The sequence below is a fragment of the Myotis myotis genome, unplaced genomic scaffold (genome assembly GCF_014108235.1).
Source record: "Myotis myotis isolate mMyoMyo1 unplaced genomic scaffold, mMyoMyo1.p scaffold_m19_p_6, whole genome shotgun sequence".
NCBI lineage: Eukaryota > Metazoa > Chordata > Mammalia > Chiroptera > Vespertilionidae > Myotis > Myotis myotis.
Genome location: NW_023416368.1, coordinates 99755418 through 99775457, shown reverse-complemented (window position 1 = coordinate 99775457; position 20040 = coordinate 99755418). Strand labels below are relative to the sequence as shown.

At 44.9% G+C, this 20040-nt stretch overlaps 2 protein-coding genes across 9 annotated transcripts in view; both read right to left on the bottom strand.

The window, feature by feature from the left end:
* BBS7 (Bardet-Biedl syndrome 7) overlaps positions 1-13638 on the bottom strand; it is a 45347-nt gene extending 31709 nt beyond the window's left edge. For both annotated transcript variants that reach the window (XM_036314998.1, XM_036314999.1), the window contains exons 1-5: positions 13415-13638; positions 11773-11838; positions 7100-7162; positions 5268-5443; positions 1134-1320 (exon numbers count right to left, since the gene is read on the bottom strand). In XM_036314998.1, the coding sequence (XP_036170891.1) occupies positions 1134-1320; positions 5268-5443; positions 7100-7162; positions 11773-11838; positions 13415-13450 (528 nt within the window). In that variant the 5' untranslated portion in view covers positions 13451-13638. The remainder of the gene's footprint in view (positions 1-1133; positions 1321-5267; positions 5444-7099; positions 7163-11772; positions 11839-13414) is intronic.
* Positions 13639-16455: 2817 nt separating this feature from the next.
* The window catches only part of TRPC3 (transient receptor potential cation channel subfamily C member 3), a 77336-nt gene continuing 73751 nt past the window's right edge, over positions 16456-20040 (bottom strand). For 6 of the 7 annotated variants that reach the window (XM_036314869.1, XM_036314870.1, XM_036314871.1 and 3 more), the window contains one exon: positions 16456-18205. In XM_036314869.1, the coding sequence (XP_036170762.1) occupies positions 18063-18205 (143 nt within the window). In that variant the 3' untranslated portion in view covers positions 16456-18062. The remainder of the gene's footprint in view (positions 18206-20040) is intronic. The other variant, XR_004968413.1, reaches the window with a different exon arrangement.

Genomic DNA, 20040 nt, shown 5'->3' with positions numbered 1-20040 from the left:
GGAGAAATGAATCTCTCCTGTCTCTAGAATGAGCCTTCAGCATTACTTTAATTCACCTTAGGGAAAAAATTAAATCTCACAGAACCACTGAACTTTCCCTTTTATAAAAGGGCTGATGCCGAGAAATGGCCATCTGGCTATGAAATCCCAGGGGTGGCACAGAATAAACAGCTCGACTTTCATTCAACTGCACTATCATCGGCCTGTTTCTGAACCAGTTAATCCACCTGTTACATGTTATTTGCACTTAAACTTTATTTTATGGGTCTTGGTGTGTGTATTTTATTGAAAAAGTTACTTTCTTTTCTAAAAAATATTTTTATTGATTTTTAGAGAGAGAGAGGGATGGAGAAAGAGTGAGAAAGAGAAACATCAATGTGAGAGCGGCTGCTACCTCCTACGGGGGATCGAGCCCACAACCTGGGCATGTGCACTGACCCAGAATCGAACCAGCAACCTTTCGTGCACGGGACAACGCCCAACCAACGAGGCCACACCGGCCAGGGCTGAAAAGTTACTTTCAAGAAGACATAGTGGACATGGTTCTAGCAGTCATGACGAGTAACAATGGCCTCAAGCAGTTGTTTTAGCCAATTATGGCTTTTAATTGTCCCTCTATCACTCACTCGTCTAACCAGTATTTGCTGAGTGCTTATTCTGTTCCACACACTGTCATAAACAGTGGATCAACTCAAATGACGCAGCCCTGATCTCAATATCCCTTTAAAGCCCAAAACCTCTCCCCAAACCAATTTCCTCCTTTAATTTTATTTGTCAGGAGAGGGGAGAGTGATGGGAAAAGAAAAAAAAAGGAAAAGAAAAACTGGGAAGGGTTTTCGTAGTTAAGGTACTCCATTCTGACTGTATTAGCTCAAAGTCATGCGGGGGCGGGAAATTATCCTTTTTTCCATATATGCCTCTCTAAAAACTTGCCAAAGATCTGAACACATTTGCCTCAAGTAAACAAAATTAGTTATAAATTAAAACATTCCTAAAAAACTTCCAGATACAATTTTAAGTAGGGCATTTAAAATGGTAGTAACCACTAAAATAATTTATCTTAAGTAGACATTGTTTATCAATATTCATTTACCTAAAAGATGAAAAATTATAAAGATGCAAATAATAGCAACCTGTAGCACGCGCAGAAGCCGGTCCTGGCAGGCCAGCACCGGCGTCAGGTGAGGCAGTCGCTCCACCGGAAGGCAGATGACGTCATTGATTCTGTCCCCGGAAAGGTAATAGTGCTGGTCTTTGCAGTCACAATAATGGCTGTAGATGTAACTCGCACTGAGAAGGAGGTCTGAGCCAGATATGTGCCTGAGAACATGAAAAGTACTTTAAAACATCCATCTTTTAAAACATAAGCATAAAAAACTAATTTTTTGCACATGTAAAAATAAAAGCTTCTTTATACAGTGTTACTATCATTTTATCACAAACTTAAACAGGTTTTTTCATCTCTCCCCACTTAATTTCTAGCTTTTTGGTATGACGCTGATTTTGAAAACTGAAAACAAAGACAAGATAATGACAATCATCTATATCTGAAGATGAATAATGTGTCAAAAGTACTGTGTTTGAATGCGTACTCTGCGCGAGCACTGCCCTGAGCGATTCACACGGACTGGCTCAGTCCTCGACCTGTGTGAATGAGGACATGACCACCCCTTTTCACAGGTGAAAATAAAATGTTAACTAACTTGCCTCGTGGCGCACAACCAGCAGGCAGCGGAGTGGACTGCCACTCAGGTGGTTTTAACTCTAGCGTCAGCTGTCTTACCACAACACGGTAACGCCCAGAAAAGGCTATTTGAAGTGACTCTACTTTAAATGATAACAGTGGGAAAAATGCCTTCATCAGAATTTTATCTAAAAAAAGAAATGAAAACAAGTGCAATTCAAACTATATTGAGTACAGTTTAGGCAAAATCACAACTACGTTCTAAACTGCAAGACTGAATCCGGTTCTCAGTGGAGCAGCTCAAGTTTTTTGAAAAAATTTATAGACGAGTGTGTATCTTCCACTCCTGCTATTACCATGCGATCATAAAGAGGTTACTGAGGTTTGTTTTAAATTATATTTTTAAAATATATTTTTATTGATTTCAGAGAGGAAGGAGAGGAAGAGAGATAGAAACATCAATGATGAGAGAGAATCATTGACCACTGCCCCTTGCACGCCCCCTACTGGGGAATTGGGCCCACAGCCCAGGCCTGTGCCCTGAACAGGAATTAAACCTGGGACCCTTCAGTCTGCAGGCTGATGCTCTATCCATTGAGCCAAACCAGTTAGGCCTACTGAGGTTTTACTTGAAGGATTCAGTTATTCACCTCTAAGGTGTACTTAGAACATTTTGACACTAAGATTATTCCTTATCCTATAATAATCCTCATTGATTTTCTCTTCTTTAATTATTGCTCAGGTGACCTTACTTTGTGACGCTGCATATCATGTCTATCCACCTAATGAAATTCCACATCTTCTTTTATTATTTGTAATTTCATTTTGAAATTCATCTGTATTATATTTGCATTGCATTGTCCAAAGTACTACTTGGCAACCACTATTGTTGACAAAAGTGAGATACATGGAAACGTTAAGCCAGAAAGCATGTGAGAGTGGTAACCCATTTATAGGTGTCAATTTCCTTATTGAATATTTTTAAGTTATAACCTTGTTTTCTTATGCAACCTTATAAAAATGTGGATTTTCAGGTAATTTTTTAAAAATTAAGTAAACAGCCTTTTCATCCACCTCTGCCACTCCAGTAAAAACAGTTTAAAAACCAGACTCCTAGCCCTAACCGGTTTGGCTCAGTGGATAGAGCGTCAACCTGCAGACCAAAGGGTCCCAGGTTTGATTCCAGCAAGGGCATGTACCTTGGTTGCGGGCACATCCCCAGTGGGGAGTGTGCAGGAGGCAGTTGATTGATGTTTCTCTCATTGATGTTTCTAACTCTCTATCCCTCTCCCTTCTTCTCTGTAAACAATAAACAAAATATATTAAAAAATAAAAAATAAAAACCAGACTCCTAGCCCCGGCCAGTATGGCTCAATGGTTGAGTGTCAGCCCGTGGACTGAAGGGTCCCTGGATCTATTCCAGTCAGGGGCACATACTTCGGATGCAGGTCCAATCGCAGGCCTGGTCAGGGTGTGGGCAGAAGGCAACCAATTAATGTGTCTCTCTCATATCGATATTTCTCTCTCTGTATCTCCCCCTCCCTTCCACTCTCTCTAAAAAAGAAATGCCCAGCTGGTGTGGCTCCGTGGTTGGGCGTGGACCCATGAACCAGGAAGTCATGGTTTGATTCCTGGTCAGGGCACATGCACGGGTTGCAGGCTCCATCCCCAGTAGGAAGCGTGCAGGAGGCAGCCGATCCATGATTGTCTCTCATCATTGATGTTTCTCACTCTCCTTTTCCCTTCCTCTCTGAAACCAATAAAAATATATTTAAAAAAATAAAAACTAGACTCTTTATTGCAAAATAGTCATGGGTATATAAAGTACAGCATAGGGAATGTAGTCAGTAATATTGTAAGAACTATGCATCGTCCCAGGTGGGTACTAGAAATATTGGGGCGAACACTCTGTCTATATACCTTTTTTAAAAATATATATTTTTTATTGATTTCAGAGAGGAAGGGAGAGGGAGAGATAGAAACATCAATGATGAGAGAGGATCACTGACTGGCTGCCTCCTGCCCCCCCCACCCCCCCACCGGGGATTGAGCCCACAATCCGGGCATGTGCCCTTGACCGGAATCAAACCTGGGACCCTTCAGTCCACAGGCCGACGCTCTATCCACTGAGCCAAACCAGATAGGGCTCCACATACCTTTCTAAATGTGGAGGCCTGTTCATAATTACTGTATTACTTTGATTGTAGTATTTCACAATCCTCATTGGCTATGTCTATCTACAAAAGCATTTCAAAAGTACTATATTTTTGCAAAAGCTCTGAATGTACTTCCACTTGCCATTGTTTAATTCTAATCTAATCTCACCAAGCTCTGGTTTTGCAGCCCTGAAGTCAGGCATGTGCGTGCATGGATCAGAGAGCTGTGCATACACAGAACCCTGGACTGAATCAGTACTTTTCCAACCGAGGCCTGGCTGCTGAGACATCGTGGCTGTAGCAGATTCAGATGAAGGACTGTCTTCTTCTAACCTACTCCTGATGATTCTGATTCTGCAGGTACAACATAGGACAAGGAATTGCTCTTTCTAAGATAATTAATTAACTAATTTAAAATATATTTTAAAAATTAATTTCAGAGAGGAAAGGAGAGGGAGGGAGACAGAAACATCAATGATGAGAGAGAATCACTGATTGGCTGCCTTCTGCACGCCCCCTAGTGGGGATCGAACTGCAATCTAGGCAACCAGGGCATGTGCTTGATGGGAATTGAACCCCAACCTCCTAGTTCAAAGATCAAAGCTCAACCACTGGCCATGCCGGCCAGGCAAGGAATCTCTTGATTCAGGCTTCTAGGCGCTTCTCCTAAGTAGCAGGTTTGAGAAACAGATGAGTTGAACTTTAAAGCCCTTTCCAAGATTCAAAACCTAACGTTTTAACTGCATCAGGGAACCACTGAAAGAGCTATTTTTCACTTAGAGTCTTACCTGGTCCACCTGAAATTATACCCTATTGGTAGTCATCAACTCTCATGGCTAGCCTTCTGAGAAAAGGATGCTACCTTGAAACTGGAACTCTCAGATAGCAAAGAAACAGAAACTTAAACATCGAGAGATTTCTTCCACTTTTTTCTTTTATCCCTTGATTATAAATCATAACTGAGTCAACCAGTCAAAAATAAATGTAGTCCAGCTGGCATTGCTTAGTGGTTGAGCATCGACCTATGAACCAGGGGGTCACAGTTCAATTCTTGGTCAGGCACGTGCCTGGGTTATAGGCTCAATCCCCAGTGTGGGGTGTGCAGGAGGCAGCCGATCAATGATACTCTCTCATCACTGAGGTTTCTATCTCTTCCCTCTCCCTCCTATTCTGAAATCAATAAAATATATTAAAAGAAAATAGAATAAATGTATAAATACTATAAAAGCCTTAACAAGAAAACATTTCAATAACCCATTGATTTTATATTGATTCTAGGTCAAATTTAATTTCCGAATAATAAAATACCTTTAGACAATTTTATTTCCCAGAAAACCTGTTACGGTATGATACTTAATCAAATGTTTGTCACCTTTCCAAAATGTTAAAAATGTAAAAAGAAATATTAAAAAAGAGAATAAACATACATAGCTTTAATGCTTTCAGTAAGGTTTGTTTCAAAAGAGAGGAACTGCTTTCCTCTTTTTGTGAAACCTCGAATCTCAGATCCTGCAGCAACAAAAATTTTCTCCTGGGGTGTGTTGAGAATGCCTCCTAGCTCCAGTCTTGCGATCTTCTGCCCCGGTAAAGTCTTGAACACTGCCTGCAGGAATCATGGGGTGAAATTAAGTAGACAAAGTTACTAAGAGCATTTTCCTTTACTGTAAAAAAGCTGGCATTTTAAGTTTACAAAAATACTATAGTTCTACTATATAGAAATACTTTTAGATACAAACAAATTTATTTCAGTAGGTCTTCTGGGTTTTGTGCTAAATATCTTGAAATTCTGGAATACTTTTCCCACACATATTTCAGTGACATCATTAAAACCTAAACCCTTGCAACCCAGAGCAGAGCTCACTGAACAGGCATTACATCACTACTTTGTAAAAATGCAGAGCCGCAGGCCAACCCCAGGTCTGCAGAGTGAGAATCTGCACTTTTTCACAAGATTCCCCGCCTGGTTCCAACGGACATGTCGTTACACTGAATCTTCTTTTTAAAACTAACCTCTCCTAGTTTCTCTATAATTTTTATAAATGTCAGTAGTGTAACTAACTACATAATTTACTGGAAACCTTGACTTACTACTTCCTATTGAATGGGAAACAACATTGGTATTAATTTCTTCCTGCTTATTTTCCATTTTATTACTGACATCAGATTCTTCTCTTCTGTGACTTTAAAATATCTGAGAGGAAGCCCTAGCTGGTTTGGCTCAGTGGACAGAGCGTCAGCCTACAGACCAAAGGGTCCCAGGTTCGATTCTGATCAAGGGCACGTACCTCGGTTGCAGGCTCCTCACTGGCCCAGGCCCTGGTCGGGGCAAGTGCAGGAGGCAACCAATCAATGTGTTTCTCTCACATCGATATTTCTCCCTGTCTTTCCCTCTCTCTTCCACTCTTTCTAAACAGCAATGGAAAAATATCCTCAGGTGAGGATTTAAATAATAATAAAAATAAAATATCTGAGAGGATATACGAATAATGGAAATATTAATTTTCTGATAGTTTTCACTTTCTTATCTTTTTGTAAATCCCATATAAAGTATAACGAATATTAGAGTTCCCATCTCAGACCCAGTCCTTGTAAATCATGGTCTGTGCTATGATGCTGTAATAACCACTTCCTTGATTCGGTTACATGAAGTGGCAAAGGTGAGGGACAGTCACCTCCATGGGACACTGTGCTATGTGAGCCTGGCAGGTTTTCCTGCTGGTCCGAGCAGTAGGTCACAATGCTGTGAGGGCCTCGGAGAGAACCCCCAGCAAGGAACTGTGGGGGCTCCAGAGGCTGAGACCCACCCTGGCTGACAGACAGCAATAAAGAGGGGACCTCAGTCCTTCAACAGCAAGGAACTGAATTATGCCGAAAACCATGTGAGTTTAGAACAGGATTTTGAGCTCCGGAAGGGAATAGGGCCTGGCTGGCGTCTGCATTGCAGCCATGTGAAAATTTGAGCCCAGACTCCTGGCCCAGAGAAACTGAGATAATAAACGTGTGTTGTGTTAAGCCCCTAAGTTTGAGGTAATTTGCTACTCAGCACACAAAACTGATAAATCACCGTAGGCTGCCAAAGGTGTTTCACAAATAGCTGGCAAATGACTCTTGTGCTGTCTGTAGCCTCGTACTTCATATAACTATTTCCCGCACAACCCATTTTTCACTGAATTTTAGAAAATTTTTAACGTAGGATTATTCAATAAGTGGTGTGTTTCTCTTAGAAATTCTTGTTTTCCCCTCTAAATGCTGTACATACCACTGCTTCTCCTTTCTTCATGCCAAAGCACAAAACTACCCCTTCATGATCTCCAATAACCACCTGTAACAGATGGAAGAGAATCTACAATTATTATTATTATACCCTATTAACTATATGTGGAGAAAACAATATTCTCAATATATAAATTGTGATTTTAAAAGCAGAAATCAGAAAATCTGGGACACCCCCTCAAAAATTAATCCTCCAAAGAATTATAGAATTATCAAAATGACTGATTTGATATTTTTAAACTTGTTTAATGGAAAACTTTTAACATATGCAAATGTACACAGAATATCAGAATGAATTCCCATGTATCCATCACCTAGCTTTAACAATGACTGATTATCCAATGTGGCCAATGAATTACTCTGAAATAAATAGAAAGGGAGACTTTAACATCTCTTTCTCAGAAATTGATCAAGAAGACAAAAGAAATAGATTAGAAAAACAATTACCTTTGATCTAATATATATAAGCATCCTATCTAATAAAAGAGAAACATGGTAATTAGCGTACGACTGCTACCCTTCCCATTGGCTAATCAGGGCGATATGCAAATTAACTGCCAGCCAAGATGGCAGCCGGCAGCCAGGCAGCTGACGCGAACAGGGAGGCTTGCTTGCTTCAGTGACGGAGGAAGCCAAGCTTCCCCGCCTGCCTTGCCGGCCTCTCAGCTGCACTCTAAGCAACATTGTAACACATATAGAAGCTAAACAAAACCCCAGGCTTCAGCCAGCAGGACCGCAACATTGTTTCAAACACAGAAGGTAAACAAAGGCCAGAAAGCTGCTTTCAGCAGCGGAGGTCTCATAGCTGGAGCCGAGCCTCAGAGCTAAAGCTGGCCCAGAATAAAAAAAAAGGAAAAAAGGACAGGTTGGGAGCTTCAGTCACCCGCCAGCCTGAAAACGGCCCTCAGCCCCTCACCCAGGCTGGCCAGGCACCCCAGTGGGGACCCCCACCCTAAAGGGTGTGTGACCAGATGCAAACAGCCATCATCCCCTCACCCAGGCTGGCCAGGCACCCCAGTGGGGACCCCCACCCTGATCCAGGACACCCTTCAGGGCAAAACAGTCGGCCCCTACCCGTGCACCAGGCTTCTATCCTATATAGTAAAAGGGTAATATGCCTCCCAGCACCGGGATCAGCGGAGCCGCGAGGCCTCCCAGCACCGGGATCAGTGTGACAGGGGGCAGCGCCCAAACCCCCTGATCGCCCTGCGGCTCTGTGTGTGACAGGGGGCGGGGCCACAACCTCCCTATTCACCCTGCTCTGTTCGTGACAGGGGGGAGCTCCTCAACCCCCTGATCGCCCTGTGGCTCTGTGTGTGACAGGGGGTGGGGCCACAACCTCCCTATCGGCCCTGCTCTGTGAGTGACAGGGGGGAGCTCCCCAACCCCCTGATGGGCCCTCCTCTGTGCATGACAGGGGGGAGCTCCCCAAGCCCCTGATAGGCCCTGCTCTGTGCGTGACAGGGGGGAGCTCCTCAATCCACTGATCGGCCCTGCTCTGTGTGTGACAGGGTACGGAGCCCCAACCCCCCTGATGGGCCCTGCTCTGTGCCTGATAGGGGGCAGCGCCCCAACCCCCTGATTGGCCCTGCTCTGTGCGTGACAGGGGGTGGCGCCGCAACCTCCCTATCGACACTGCCTTGAGTGTGACAGGGGGCGGTGTCCCAACCCCCCAATCGGCCCTACCCTGAGCGTGACTAGGGGTGGCATCGCAACCTCCCGATCCGCCCTGTTCTGTGCATGACAGGGGGCGGCGCCCCAACTCCCCAATCGGCCCTGCTCTGAGCCCGACCAGGGGCTGCACCTAGGGATTGGGCCTGCCCTCTGCCACCCAGGAGCAGGCCTAAGCCAGCAGGTCGTTATCTCCCAAGGGGTCCCAGACTGCAAGAGGGCACAGGCCGGGCTGAGGAATCCCCTCTCCCCCCCGAGTGCACAAATTTTTGTGCACCGGGCCTCTAGTACTATATAATAAAACCCTAATATGCAAATCGACCAAAGAGTGGAACGACCTGTAGAATGACGGGTTGCTATGATATGCACTGACCACCAGGGGGCAGATGCTCAACACAGGAGCTGCCCCCAGCCCATAAACCCTGACCCATTGGCAGCAGGGGGGGGGGGGGGGGGCGGGCGCTGGTGACTGGGTGGCGCCAGGCCAGCTAAGGTGGGTGCGAGCGGGGGTCCCGATCATCCCGCTGGTCACCCCACAGATCGATCCTGATCACTGGCCAGGTCTAGGGACCCTACCCATGCATGAATTTCGTGCACTGGCCTCTAGTATATATATGGGAGGGTGTGTGTGTGTAAATAAGGCACTCATCCCAAGAATCAAAGTATAAATGTTCTTTTCAAGCACAAAATTGGCCTACCATTAGGATATAAAACAAGTCTCAAATATAATAACATTGATATTGTGCAGACTTTGTTTTTAGGCCACTGATTCTTAACTTTCTACAGGGGATCACAAACCCCCTTGTGTATTTGATGAAAATTGTGGACTTTCTCCCTAGAACAATGAGCATTCACAAATAATTATGTTCACATTTCCAGATTCATTGATCTTTGAAAAGCTGAAAAAAGACATAGTTAAGGTTTTGATTTTTTGACAATACACTACGCAATAATTTGTAAAACAATCTATTACAGGGATTGCCAAAATGGGTTCCTAGACATACGGAAGTCAACGAGAACCTTTTAGGGAATCTGCCCAGTCAACACATTTTTCTAAGAAAGACTTTATTTTCCATTTTATTAGGTTGGTATTTGCAATGATGATACAGAATTGATGGGCAAAGTTAACGGTATCTGACCAGAAATAAAACAATGACACCAAACAACCAGTAACCTGTAATCTTCATCATCAAGTGAGAGTTAAGGGAAAAACAATCGAGTTTCATCTAAGAATGTCCTTGATGAAGCAATAAAAATTATTAATCTTATTAAATCTTGACCCCTGAATACATGTCTTTTTAATACTTAGTGTGAAAAAAATAGGAAGTGTGCATTAAACACGTCTGCTGTATACCCAAAAAAGCACTTGTATCATTGTCTGAGTGATGAGTGACACTATCCATTTTTTTCAAGAAACAACATTTTTAACAATGAAAGAATAACCAGCAACTATTGCTGTTAACACATGAATATTTCGTGGACTTTAAGAAAAAACTGGAGGAAGTGAGCTTATTATTTCAAAGGAAAGCCACTGACAGTATTTGCTAATAGGGTAAAGTCTGAGCTTTCAAGTGAAAATCAGTACAGTAGGTCCTCAGGTTACGTCGGAGATCCGTTCCTATGGCAAAACGCAATGCGATTTTCGCTGTAAGTCAGAACCCACCTACATAAGCACCTATGTCACTCACATGGAGCACATACACAGCAGTAATGAAGTGAAACAGTAAAAAAATTATAAAAGAAAGATAACAATTCCTGACATTTACTTGTGTAAATAAATAAAAAAACAAACAAACATAAAGCACATATGTACATATGTCGAAATGACGGGACTTTTTTTTTTTAATAAATACTCTAAATGGGAGATGGCGACGTAACCAGAAACGACATAAGTTGAGTCCGACGTAACCCGAGGACTGTGTATTTTGGAAAACTTGTATCTGCCACTGTGAGGCTGACAGCTTCAGAATTCTTAACTTTTCTGATGAGACCAGCAACACTAATAAATGCGACATGTTGTGTTTTTTAACTGATTTTTAGAGAGAGGAAGGAGAGAGAGAGAAACATTGACCTGCTGTGAACCGGGGACCTTTAGGTGCATGGGGCAACGTTCAACCAACTAAACCACACCGGCCAGGGCCAAATGTGATGTCTGATATTCTACAGTAAAACGTGTTACCCTGGCAGACACATACAATCTGGTACACACAAATACATGCATACGTTATTTCCAGAAAAATAGAATATGATTTTAATAAGTTTGCTTATACTAATTGTGCATAACCTATATATATAAAAGGCTAATATGCTAACTGTCTGACCGACCGACCAACTGGCCGCTAGGATGCACACTGTCCACCAGGGGGCAGACGCTCAATGCAGGAGCTACACTGACTTGGCAGTGGCAGTTCTCAGGTGACGCACCCCGAAACCAGAGAGGAGGGAACCCGATTCCTCGCGGGGCTGCACAATTCCACCTTTGGCCATGGGTTATGTTGTTGCTGGGGCACTGTCGCCCCGAATCTGGTTTACTGCACGCTTGCGTTTGCGTTCCACAACCTGTACCACAGCAACTTTGCAGAATGCCCTCTCACACTCTGGGACCCCTTGGGGGATGTCAGAGAGCCAGTTTCGGCCGGATCCCCGCAGGCCAGGCCAAGGGACCCCACCTGCCGGAGGGACCCGGCTCACTCTGCAGATGCTGGGGAGGGACTGCGGGCGGTTGGCTCCAGGGCATGTCCGGCCCATCTAGCCCAGTCCCGCCCCACCGGCCACCTTCTAATTAATTTCCTTTCAATGTGCACGAATCCATGCACTGGGCCACTAGTAAGATTATAATGTTCTAGAAAATGACTGTAAATGTCACTTGGTATCATTGCCCCTCTCACATTCGCACTGTAGAAAGAATAGCTCGTTGCTAAGGAAGGACACACAAACCCCCCTCTGCTGCAGCTGAGGAGACGTGCAGAAATCGCATCTCTACTGTACCTTTTGTGTGGCGCTGCCTCTGGTCGCCGGAAGCAGCTTCATGGTCTTCTGAGCTGTCACTCCCACCTGGAAACACAGCAGCACCCAGTGAACGTCCTCTCTCCACCGTCCTCTCAGTCACTACATCAGAAATTAGCAGGACCAGCAGAGGCTGCCCACAGTGAGTTTAGTTTTCGCTGCGAGTGTTAGTGATACAAGGTAATTATTACTATCAGCGATGAACTGGTTATCTAATGAAATATGTCACAAAAGTCGGAAGACAGGAAACAACTCCCAAACAATAAAATTTACCTTTGTCAAAATGTATGCTGTCAAGCCGAAAAATAAAAAAAAATTGTGACCTTACTGACAAGCTACTTCATGAAAAAATATTTCTAGAAGCCTTCTTTTACAAGTTCATACAGTTGTGAAAAAGGTTTTTTTGTTTTGTTTTTTTCGTAAAGGAATTTTAAAAATCTTTATTGGACACAGAGTAATTATTAAAAAGGCAACAAAGAAGATTTTTGCTAAAACACCAAATATCTTGATGGCCATGATGTCCGATAAAACTGACGCTGAAGATGGTTTGGCAAAAGGGACAGAAGAGGAAGAGTGGCTTGTTCCCCCGGGGAACTGTCACAGCGGTGCACTGCCAGCTAGGGGAGGAGGGCCAGAGGCAAGCTGGAGACAACAACCCAGCCAGAAGGCATTCCCAGGCAGTGCACGTCTGTTATTCTGCATGCTGGGGAGTGGCATTACAGTTTAAGAGCAGGTCCTTGGGCCCTAGCCAGTTTGGCTCAGTGGATAGAGCGTCGGCCTGCAGACTGAAGGGTCAGGACTGAAGGGTCCCAGTTCGATTCCGGTCAAGGGCATGTACCTTGGTTGCGGGCACATCCCCAGTGGGAGTGTGCAGGAGGCAGCTGATCGATGTTTCTCTCTCATGGATGTTTCTAACTCTCTATCCCTCTCCCTTCCTCTCTGTAAAAAAAAAAATCAATAAAATAAAAATATATTTTAAAAAAATAAAAGCATGTCCTTGGATTTGGACTTTGAAGCATCAGTCTAGGAAGGGACGTGGGGCTGGAGGCTGGAGGCTGGAGGCTGGGAGCCCAATCCGGAGGCTGTTTCTAGTACCCGAGCAACGGGGGGCAATGAAGACAGAAATGGGACCTACTCCAGAGGCGTTTAATTTGATGAGCAAAGCGGGGCGCGGTGACAGCGGGAGGCGGGCAGGAGCCGGTGGGGGCGCCCAGCACAGCGCCCTGGCAGGTGACCGGCCACACGTGCACCCCGGCCCGACGCGCTGGCCGAGCCCCCGGACCCTCCTCCGTCCCAGGACCATTCGAATGTCCATGGGGATCGGAACTCGGCTGCGGTCTGGCCGCAGGGCCGCTCCGGGGAGGGGACGGGGAGACGGGGACTCGGGGTCAGAGGGATCCGGGGTCGCGTCGGAGCCCGAGGCGCCGGCTTCCTTTCCAGGCGCCTTGGACATTCGCGGACGAGCCGGAGCTGCCCGGGAGGAGGGCGACCCGAGGGCAGCGCCCCGCCCCGCAGTCGCCACCGGCCCCGCTCCCGCGCACCGACGTGGAAGTGGAGGACCGAGAGCGGCCTCCCGGAGCGGCCCACCGTCCGGCCCCGCCCCGCCCCGCCCCCTCGCGGTTACCTGTACGTAATCCGCTCGGTGCAAATGCAGGTCCATGGCGGCGGCGGGGACGCGGCGGGCAGCGCCGGGCCGGGACCGGACGGACAGATGCCGGACCCCAGGCCTCGGAGGCGAAACAGTTCAACCGCTCAGCGCGCGGCCCTCGGAGGGCGATCCCAGTGCGGCGGCCGCAGCGGGGGATGCAACCTCGGGCTCGGGGCGACGGCGTCCGGTGTGACGTCAACACGTTCCTGCGAGTGGGCCACGGACGAAGGGAAAGCCACGCCCCTTTCCAACCTGCTCCAATCAGAGGTGCAGAGAGACGGAGCGCGCAAGGGTGGTTTCCAGGGAGACCGGAGACGCAGTCTTGGCTCCACCCCGCCGCTGCCCTGAGCTGCACTTCTAGAGTCTTTTTGAATTAAAAGGATTGATGCGAAGACGCGTACATTCCGATCTATTTCCCTCAGCGAATTTTCACCGTTATAGGCGTTAGCTACCGCAGCAGTTCTCAAACTTTTGGCCTTAGGACCCCTTTACAATATTCTTACAAACTGAAGAATAAACTGTTTTTTAATTTGGTTTGAATTCTTTTTCCCCCCTTTGTTGATTAAGGTATTACAAATGTGTGCTTACCACCTTTTGAGGGCCACACAGACCTTTTGTTTATATGTTACCTGTTGATATTTACCGTATTAGAAATTAGAACTGAAACTTTAAAAAATGTTTACAATAAAATCATTAAATATTTTAATGAAAATGTTTTGCAAATCTATTTACTGTCCACCAGGATAGTAAATAGGGAAATCCCAATTCTACTGCTGCATTCAATCTATTGGTATATGTGTGTGGTTTTTTTAAGTATATGAAGAAAATGTGATCCAAACTCAAGAAGTGGTAGTTTTTGGAACGTTGGTTGCAGTGTGGCTTCATCATACAACATTCAAAAATCCCATTTATTAATATCACCATGGATTTCGTCAGAAAATACTTTAAGTATCAGAAAGCTGTCAACCTCAGATGGTGCATACAAATTTTGCCAAACTCTAACTTGTGCATAAAGGCTCAACTTTAAGCATTGGTAACATAGCCATTGTTTTCCTTGAAATGATAGGGTCACTTCTTCAATTCACAAGAAAGTGAATTGAATGCCAAATATCCAAATCCAAATAATAATTTAATTGTGCTTTCAAAAAAAAAAAATGTTCCATGAAAAAAAACAACGAGTTCAGCTAGCAACCCAAGTATAATCACACCAGTGTTTTTCCTTGAGAGAACTGATGTGCTTTGGTATTCCATAGAAATGATGAATGCATATTGCCCATATCACCACCCAGAATACTTAAAGACACTCAAGAGTAAAGACTTAAAATTAACAATTTTTACTGCTTCATAATGCACATTTTTATAGGAAACGCTTGTTTCCTGACAATGTGGGCGTGATGAGTAAGAGATTACTGCTACAGTGTGAAGCCACTGCTTTGACTCAGGCATAAGAATCAGCGGTATTAACCTCCAAGGCTTTTGTACCATCAGTGCAAATGTCAACACAGTGAGAGAGGCAAATAACATTTTAGTGTTATGAAAACACAGTTTCAAAATCACAGACCTCCTGAAAAGGCCACAGGGCCCCTGAAACTACTGCTGGCCTATGGTGACCCAGGATGTGACCTAGAGCTGACATTCCTTGACTCTTGTCCATCAGTCCCTCCTTAGTGGACACAGTATGGTCCGCCTACAGAAATACTGTTGGTGAGTAAGACACTGTGCCTTTCCTAGTTTCTGTGGTTTTCTAGGGAAGAGAGTACAATGATAGTGGATCAAGAATTAAACCCCCGAGCCTGACCAGAGTGGCTCAGTGGTTGAGCGTTGACCTATGAAGTTGGAGGTCACCGTTCAATTCCCAGGTTGTGGGCTTGATCCCAGTGTGGGGTATGCAGGAGGCAGCTGATCAATGATTATCTCACATCATTGATGCTTCCATCTCTCCCTCTCCCTTCCTCTCTGAAATCAATAAAAAAAAAAAAATTGACCAGAATTGAACCCAGGACCCTTCAGTCGGAAGGCTGATGCTCTATCCACTGAGCCAAACCAGCTAGGGTTTAATATATATATTAAACCCCTGAGAAGGGGTGCTTCTTAGGAAGATAAATCATTTCTAACAGAAGGATCTGAGGTTTTGCCCAGGTTCCAAGCTGCTCCAGATAATTCTTTTTTCTGAGGCTAATATAACCACATTAAAATAAACAGGAATGTCTTGAGATGGGTTGGCTCTATAACAATTTGGGAAAATCTATATTAATTTAGACTCAACAAAAATACAGATAGATTTTAGAAGTAAGTTGAAAAATAGACATAGAGGAGCTAGGCTAAAACAGAATTGTATAGAATTTAGGGGGTTGGAAGGTGTATTAGAAAGCTAGGGCCCCCCCTAACAAAGTACCGCCAGCTGGGTGGCTTCAGCAACAGAAATTCATTTTCTCACAGGGTCTCACTGGCTTAGGAGTACATGAACAAGGTGTCAGCAGGGAACCAAACCAATCTCCCAAGGCATCTCTCCATGGCCATCCTCAAACTGTGACCTCACCTGTCTTCCCTCTGTGTCTGTGTCCTCACCTCCTCTTCTAATAAGGGCACCTGTCCTATCAGAGTCGGCGCTACTCTAGTGACTTCATTGTAATGTAATTATCTCTTAAAGCCCCATCTCCAAATTCCGTCACATTCTGAGGTCCTGGGGGTTAAGACTTCAGCAAGTGAATTTGGGGTGGGGGGGTGGGGGGGACGACACACAATTCGGCCCATAACAGAAAGGAAGGTGTTTAACCTGTGTTGAGAGTTCTACAGTTGGGGAGGCACGGACTTAAGCCATGCTGTTAGCTGATCTTTACTCAGGACTCCGAGGACCCTAGGCTGAATGTCTCCAGCTGAATCGGACACGTTTCCACTCAACGTTTCCCCAACCCCCAAATGGGAGTATTACGAAACATTCCATTCAAAACGTCCACACTTGGAATCCTAGACAACACTGTAAGACTGAGAGTATTGTAATATAGTAGAGAAACATATGACAATGAAAAAATTCAGTATTTTATTCAGTTCTGAGGCATAACATTAAATACACCAAGTTTGAAAAACATTTAAGACAAAGTACTATTAGAATAGCATAAAAGTTAGTGAAATAGTCTACAATGGTAGCAAAAATGTATAAAGTTCTTTTCTTAATATTTTTTGTCCCAAGAATTAGAAATTAAGAAATCATCTGTAAAGAGCTTTATGTGGTTCTGCTTAATGGTCGTTTTGTCTTCATGTCTAGAAAGGCTTGATGTGTGAGAGCAATTATTTTAAAGTATCATGTACTAAACCAGTGCCTAAGGCCTATAAAACTACCCTTGAGTTGTGGTCACAATTCGTAATCCTCTAAGTCTTGATGCGAACAGATGGAACAGGAGCTTAAGCGTAACTCTATGGGCCATTTACACCTACCCGGAGTAACGTATTCGAGTGTCTCGTGGTCTGTGAAGAGATGAGGGAACGTACTGGCCTGTATCCCCTCTCCTGGTAAAGCCCTGAGGCATCGCAGGTATCACCGGTATTCAGCTCAGTTACACAATAAGCTGAGAACAGACACATCGCAATCTGTTTTGTGTAGAAAGTATAAGTGAAATGCTCCGATCAGAAAATGGATGCCAAGCACTGTGAGCACAGAGAGGCCTCACAGGGAAACGACACCCGCCCGGCGATGCCTGGACAGACCCCGCCAGGTCCCCAGCCGCTGCTCTGCCCTGTTTCTCCCCCTCAGCAGGCCCTCCAAACGGCAGAGGCCGAAGTCAGGAGGTCCTAACAAAACGACCACCCCCAAAGCCCCCTTAAAAAACCCACCGTCCTGCCGACTAAATTCACATGACTGAGAAGCAACAAATGAGCATCTAAGACAGAAAACAAACAGCATATCCTCCAGGAAAACCTTTAAAAAACCTTTAATGACTTACTCTGAACAAGTCTATGAAACTTTAACATAATGATATTTTCCATTAACCCATTTCGCTGTTAAATTCTTCCTCAGGGCGCGAAGGTTCTAGGATCATTAGTGATGCCAAAAATTCTAAGAAAAAAATCTGAGCAAGTCATGGCTGCTTGTCAGTTGTCTTCAGTTTCTATTTTTTAAAAAACCGCTTCAGCACTTGGACAAGAGAAGGTGTGCTGCGTCGTGATGGCCCTGTTATTTGTATTTGTACTTTATTGGCAGTTCCGTTCAGGGGGTTTCAACATTTACTGCGCACCTCCCTCCTTTGTCCCAGGCACTGGACTAGACGCTGGAGACACAAAGATGAATAAGACATAGTCCCTGTCCCCAAGGAGCTCACAGTCTCTTGGAGGCCCCCAGAGAGTGCAAAGATGTAGTGGAGTTCATTCCAAAATGGACAAGACGGCCAGCAATCGGGCCTTTCCGTACACTGCCGTGCCATTGTTTGTCATGTCAAGGCAGACAAGGCAAACGAAGACCATTTACAGGGGATGAAACAGTAAAATCATGAAGACCTCACTTTGAAAGATTCACATGTAAAGGCAGTTAACACTAGGAAATGTACACCGTGGTTTTTCAAGTACTTCGTCCTTGGAAATCTTATTGCCCACGTTTGCGCTGCAGTCCAGGCCGCCGTCCAGGCTCCGCTCACTCACACCGCGGCGAGCTGGGGCTCAGCTTCTCACTGAGCTTGTGAATGAGGGCGGCCAGCTCCTCCGTGGCCTGGCTCTTGTCCTCCAGCAGCTCGTAGCGAAGGCTGGAGATGTCCTGCTTGATTTCTTTTAATTCACCTGAAGTATTGGCATTAAAGAAACACATACTCGGTCATTTTTCTTTGGATTTAGGAGAGGACCAAAGTGAAATGCCTACGCTATAAATACATTGGCCCCATCACATCACCAAAATAGATTTTTCCCTTTAAGAAATGTCTGTCTTTAAAAATATGATGACCTTTGTAAGTAGCTATAAAAGCTGTCCAGCTATGTTTTTTAATAGGAAAGCTCAGTGCAAGTATCGTCCTGTGGCTCAGCCAACGCTGAATGCAGGGTGGCTTCCCTGTCATTGGCCTACAGGCAGGGGCCTCCTTCCTGTCTGTAGGGGGCTCTTGGGTCCCTCAGCCATGCAGGGCAGCACCTACGGAGATGCGCCCCCGTGGCTAGTGTGGAAGGGAATCCTAGCAAAACAAAAGGTTACTAACAATGACTCAATCTATTTAACAGGCAAAGACAAGGGAGAAGTAAATTTAGGTCAAGTTTGAAGCAAGGGGAAGGAAGGAAGAAGAAAGAGCGTGTTTATTAAGGAAGGCAGTGGCAACGAAGGTGGAGTCAAGGAACAGACAGATTCGTCTGTGGTGCACAGAGGGCGGACATGCAAGCAAGCGAGGAGCAACGGTGAATTAAGGGGTTCGGCTGGGACGCCACTGGCTGTGTGGGCATCACGGGCGCGCCCACAGCAGATTTGTGGCGATTAAAACACAACTATTCCCAGAACTCAGCGTGGCAGTATTTGGTGCATATGTCAATTGCAACGAAAAACTGATTCTCTTGCAAATGATTGTAATGGAGATGAGCCCTTGGTCTTGGAAGGTGAACTTTGAAGCAGGTATTTATCTCAAATCCAAGAAATGATTCTTCAAATCACTGGCACTTTAACAGCTTTTTAGGAGAATCACATGTCAAACCCACCTTTCCTGGTCTTTCCTGGTATCTTTATGCTGTTTGTAAAGTCTCATTTCTACATTCTTTCATTATATAAAGGTCAGAACCTTTTCATTGTTTAGGAATTCTAACTCTTCCCCAAGAATACACACAAGACATTTCCAGGTTCCTTCGTGACAGAAAAAAAAAAAAAGTGATTCTTCCTTTTTGCATCAGGCAGCCCAGAGGGAAGGAGCTGATCTCGTCAGAAACCCAGGCCAGGCTTTGGTGGAGGAAACGGATTCTCACACCCTTCAGTGTCACATTTGGCCGGTAAGCCCAGTGAGCCCACCATCGCCTCCCTACAGGATCCTTGTCCCTTGTTTCTGGGTTACGGGGTACTGAACACTAAGTGTATTCATTCTGCCAACTCTGAATTGGGAAACAAATTACCCAACCTCTTTTGACTTTAGTTTCCTCGTTTATAACGGGAGGTGGTTACGATACGTGATGCACTTTCTTAGTTAGAACTTTGTTCAAAACGCCGATTCTCGTTCATCCAGGCTCCTCTGCTGGGGTCCAACCCCAGCAGGTCCAGGGGTTCCCAAAGGTGTGGACGGAGTCGGTGAAGAAGGAACGACACAGAGGCAGTGTTCAGTTGATCAGCATGGTTGGGTTCTCTTGCCTGGTTCTATTGCCAGGTTCTGTCCAAGATCTTTTGCCATGTTCTCTCCAGCGAAGTTCTTCTGTCTCTAGGTTCTGTGTAGGTTCTGTCTTCTTGGTTCTGTTTTCTAAGTTCTGTGTTCTAAGTTCTGTATTCTAAGTTCTGTGTCTTGTTGTCTTGTTACATCTGTATTTATACCAGTTGATTCCAATCCTATCAATCTCTATTCCAAAGGTTAGGGCGTTTCTTATCTCCATTCCAGGGAGTAAAGATTATGTAGCTTAAGCATGATTGTTCGTAGTTAAAGTGATTAATTACCCGCCTG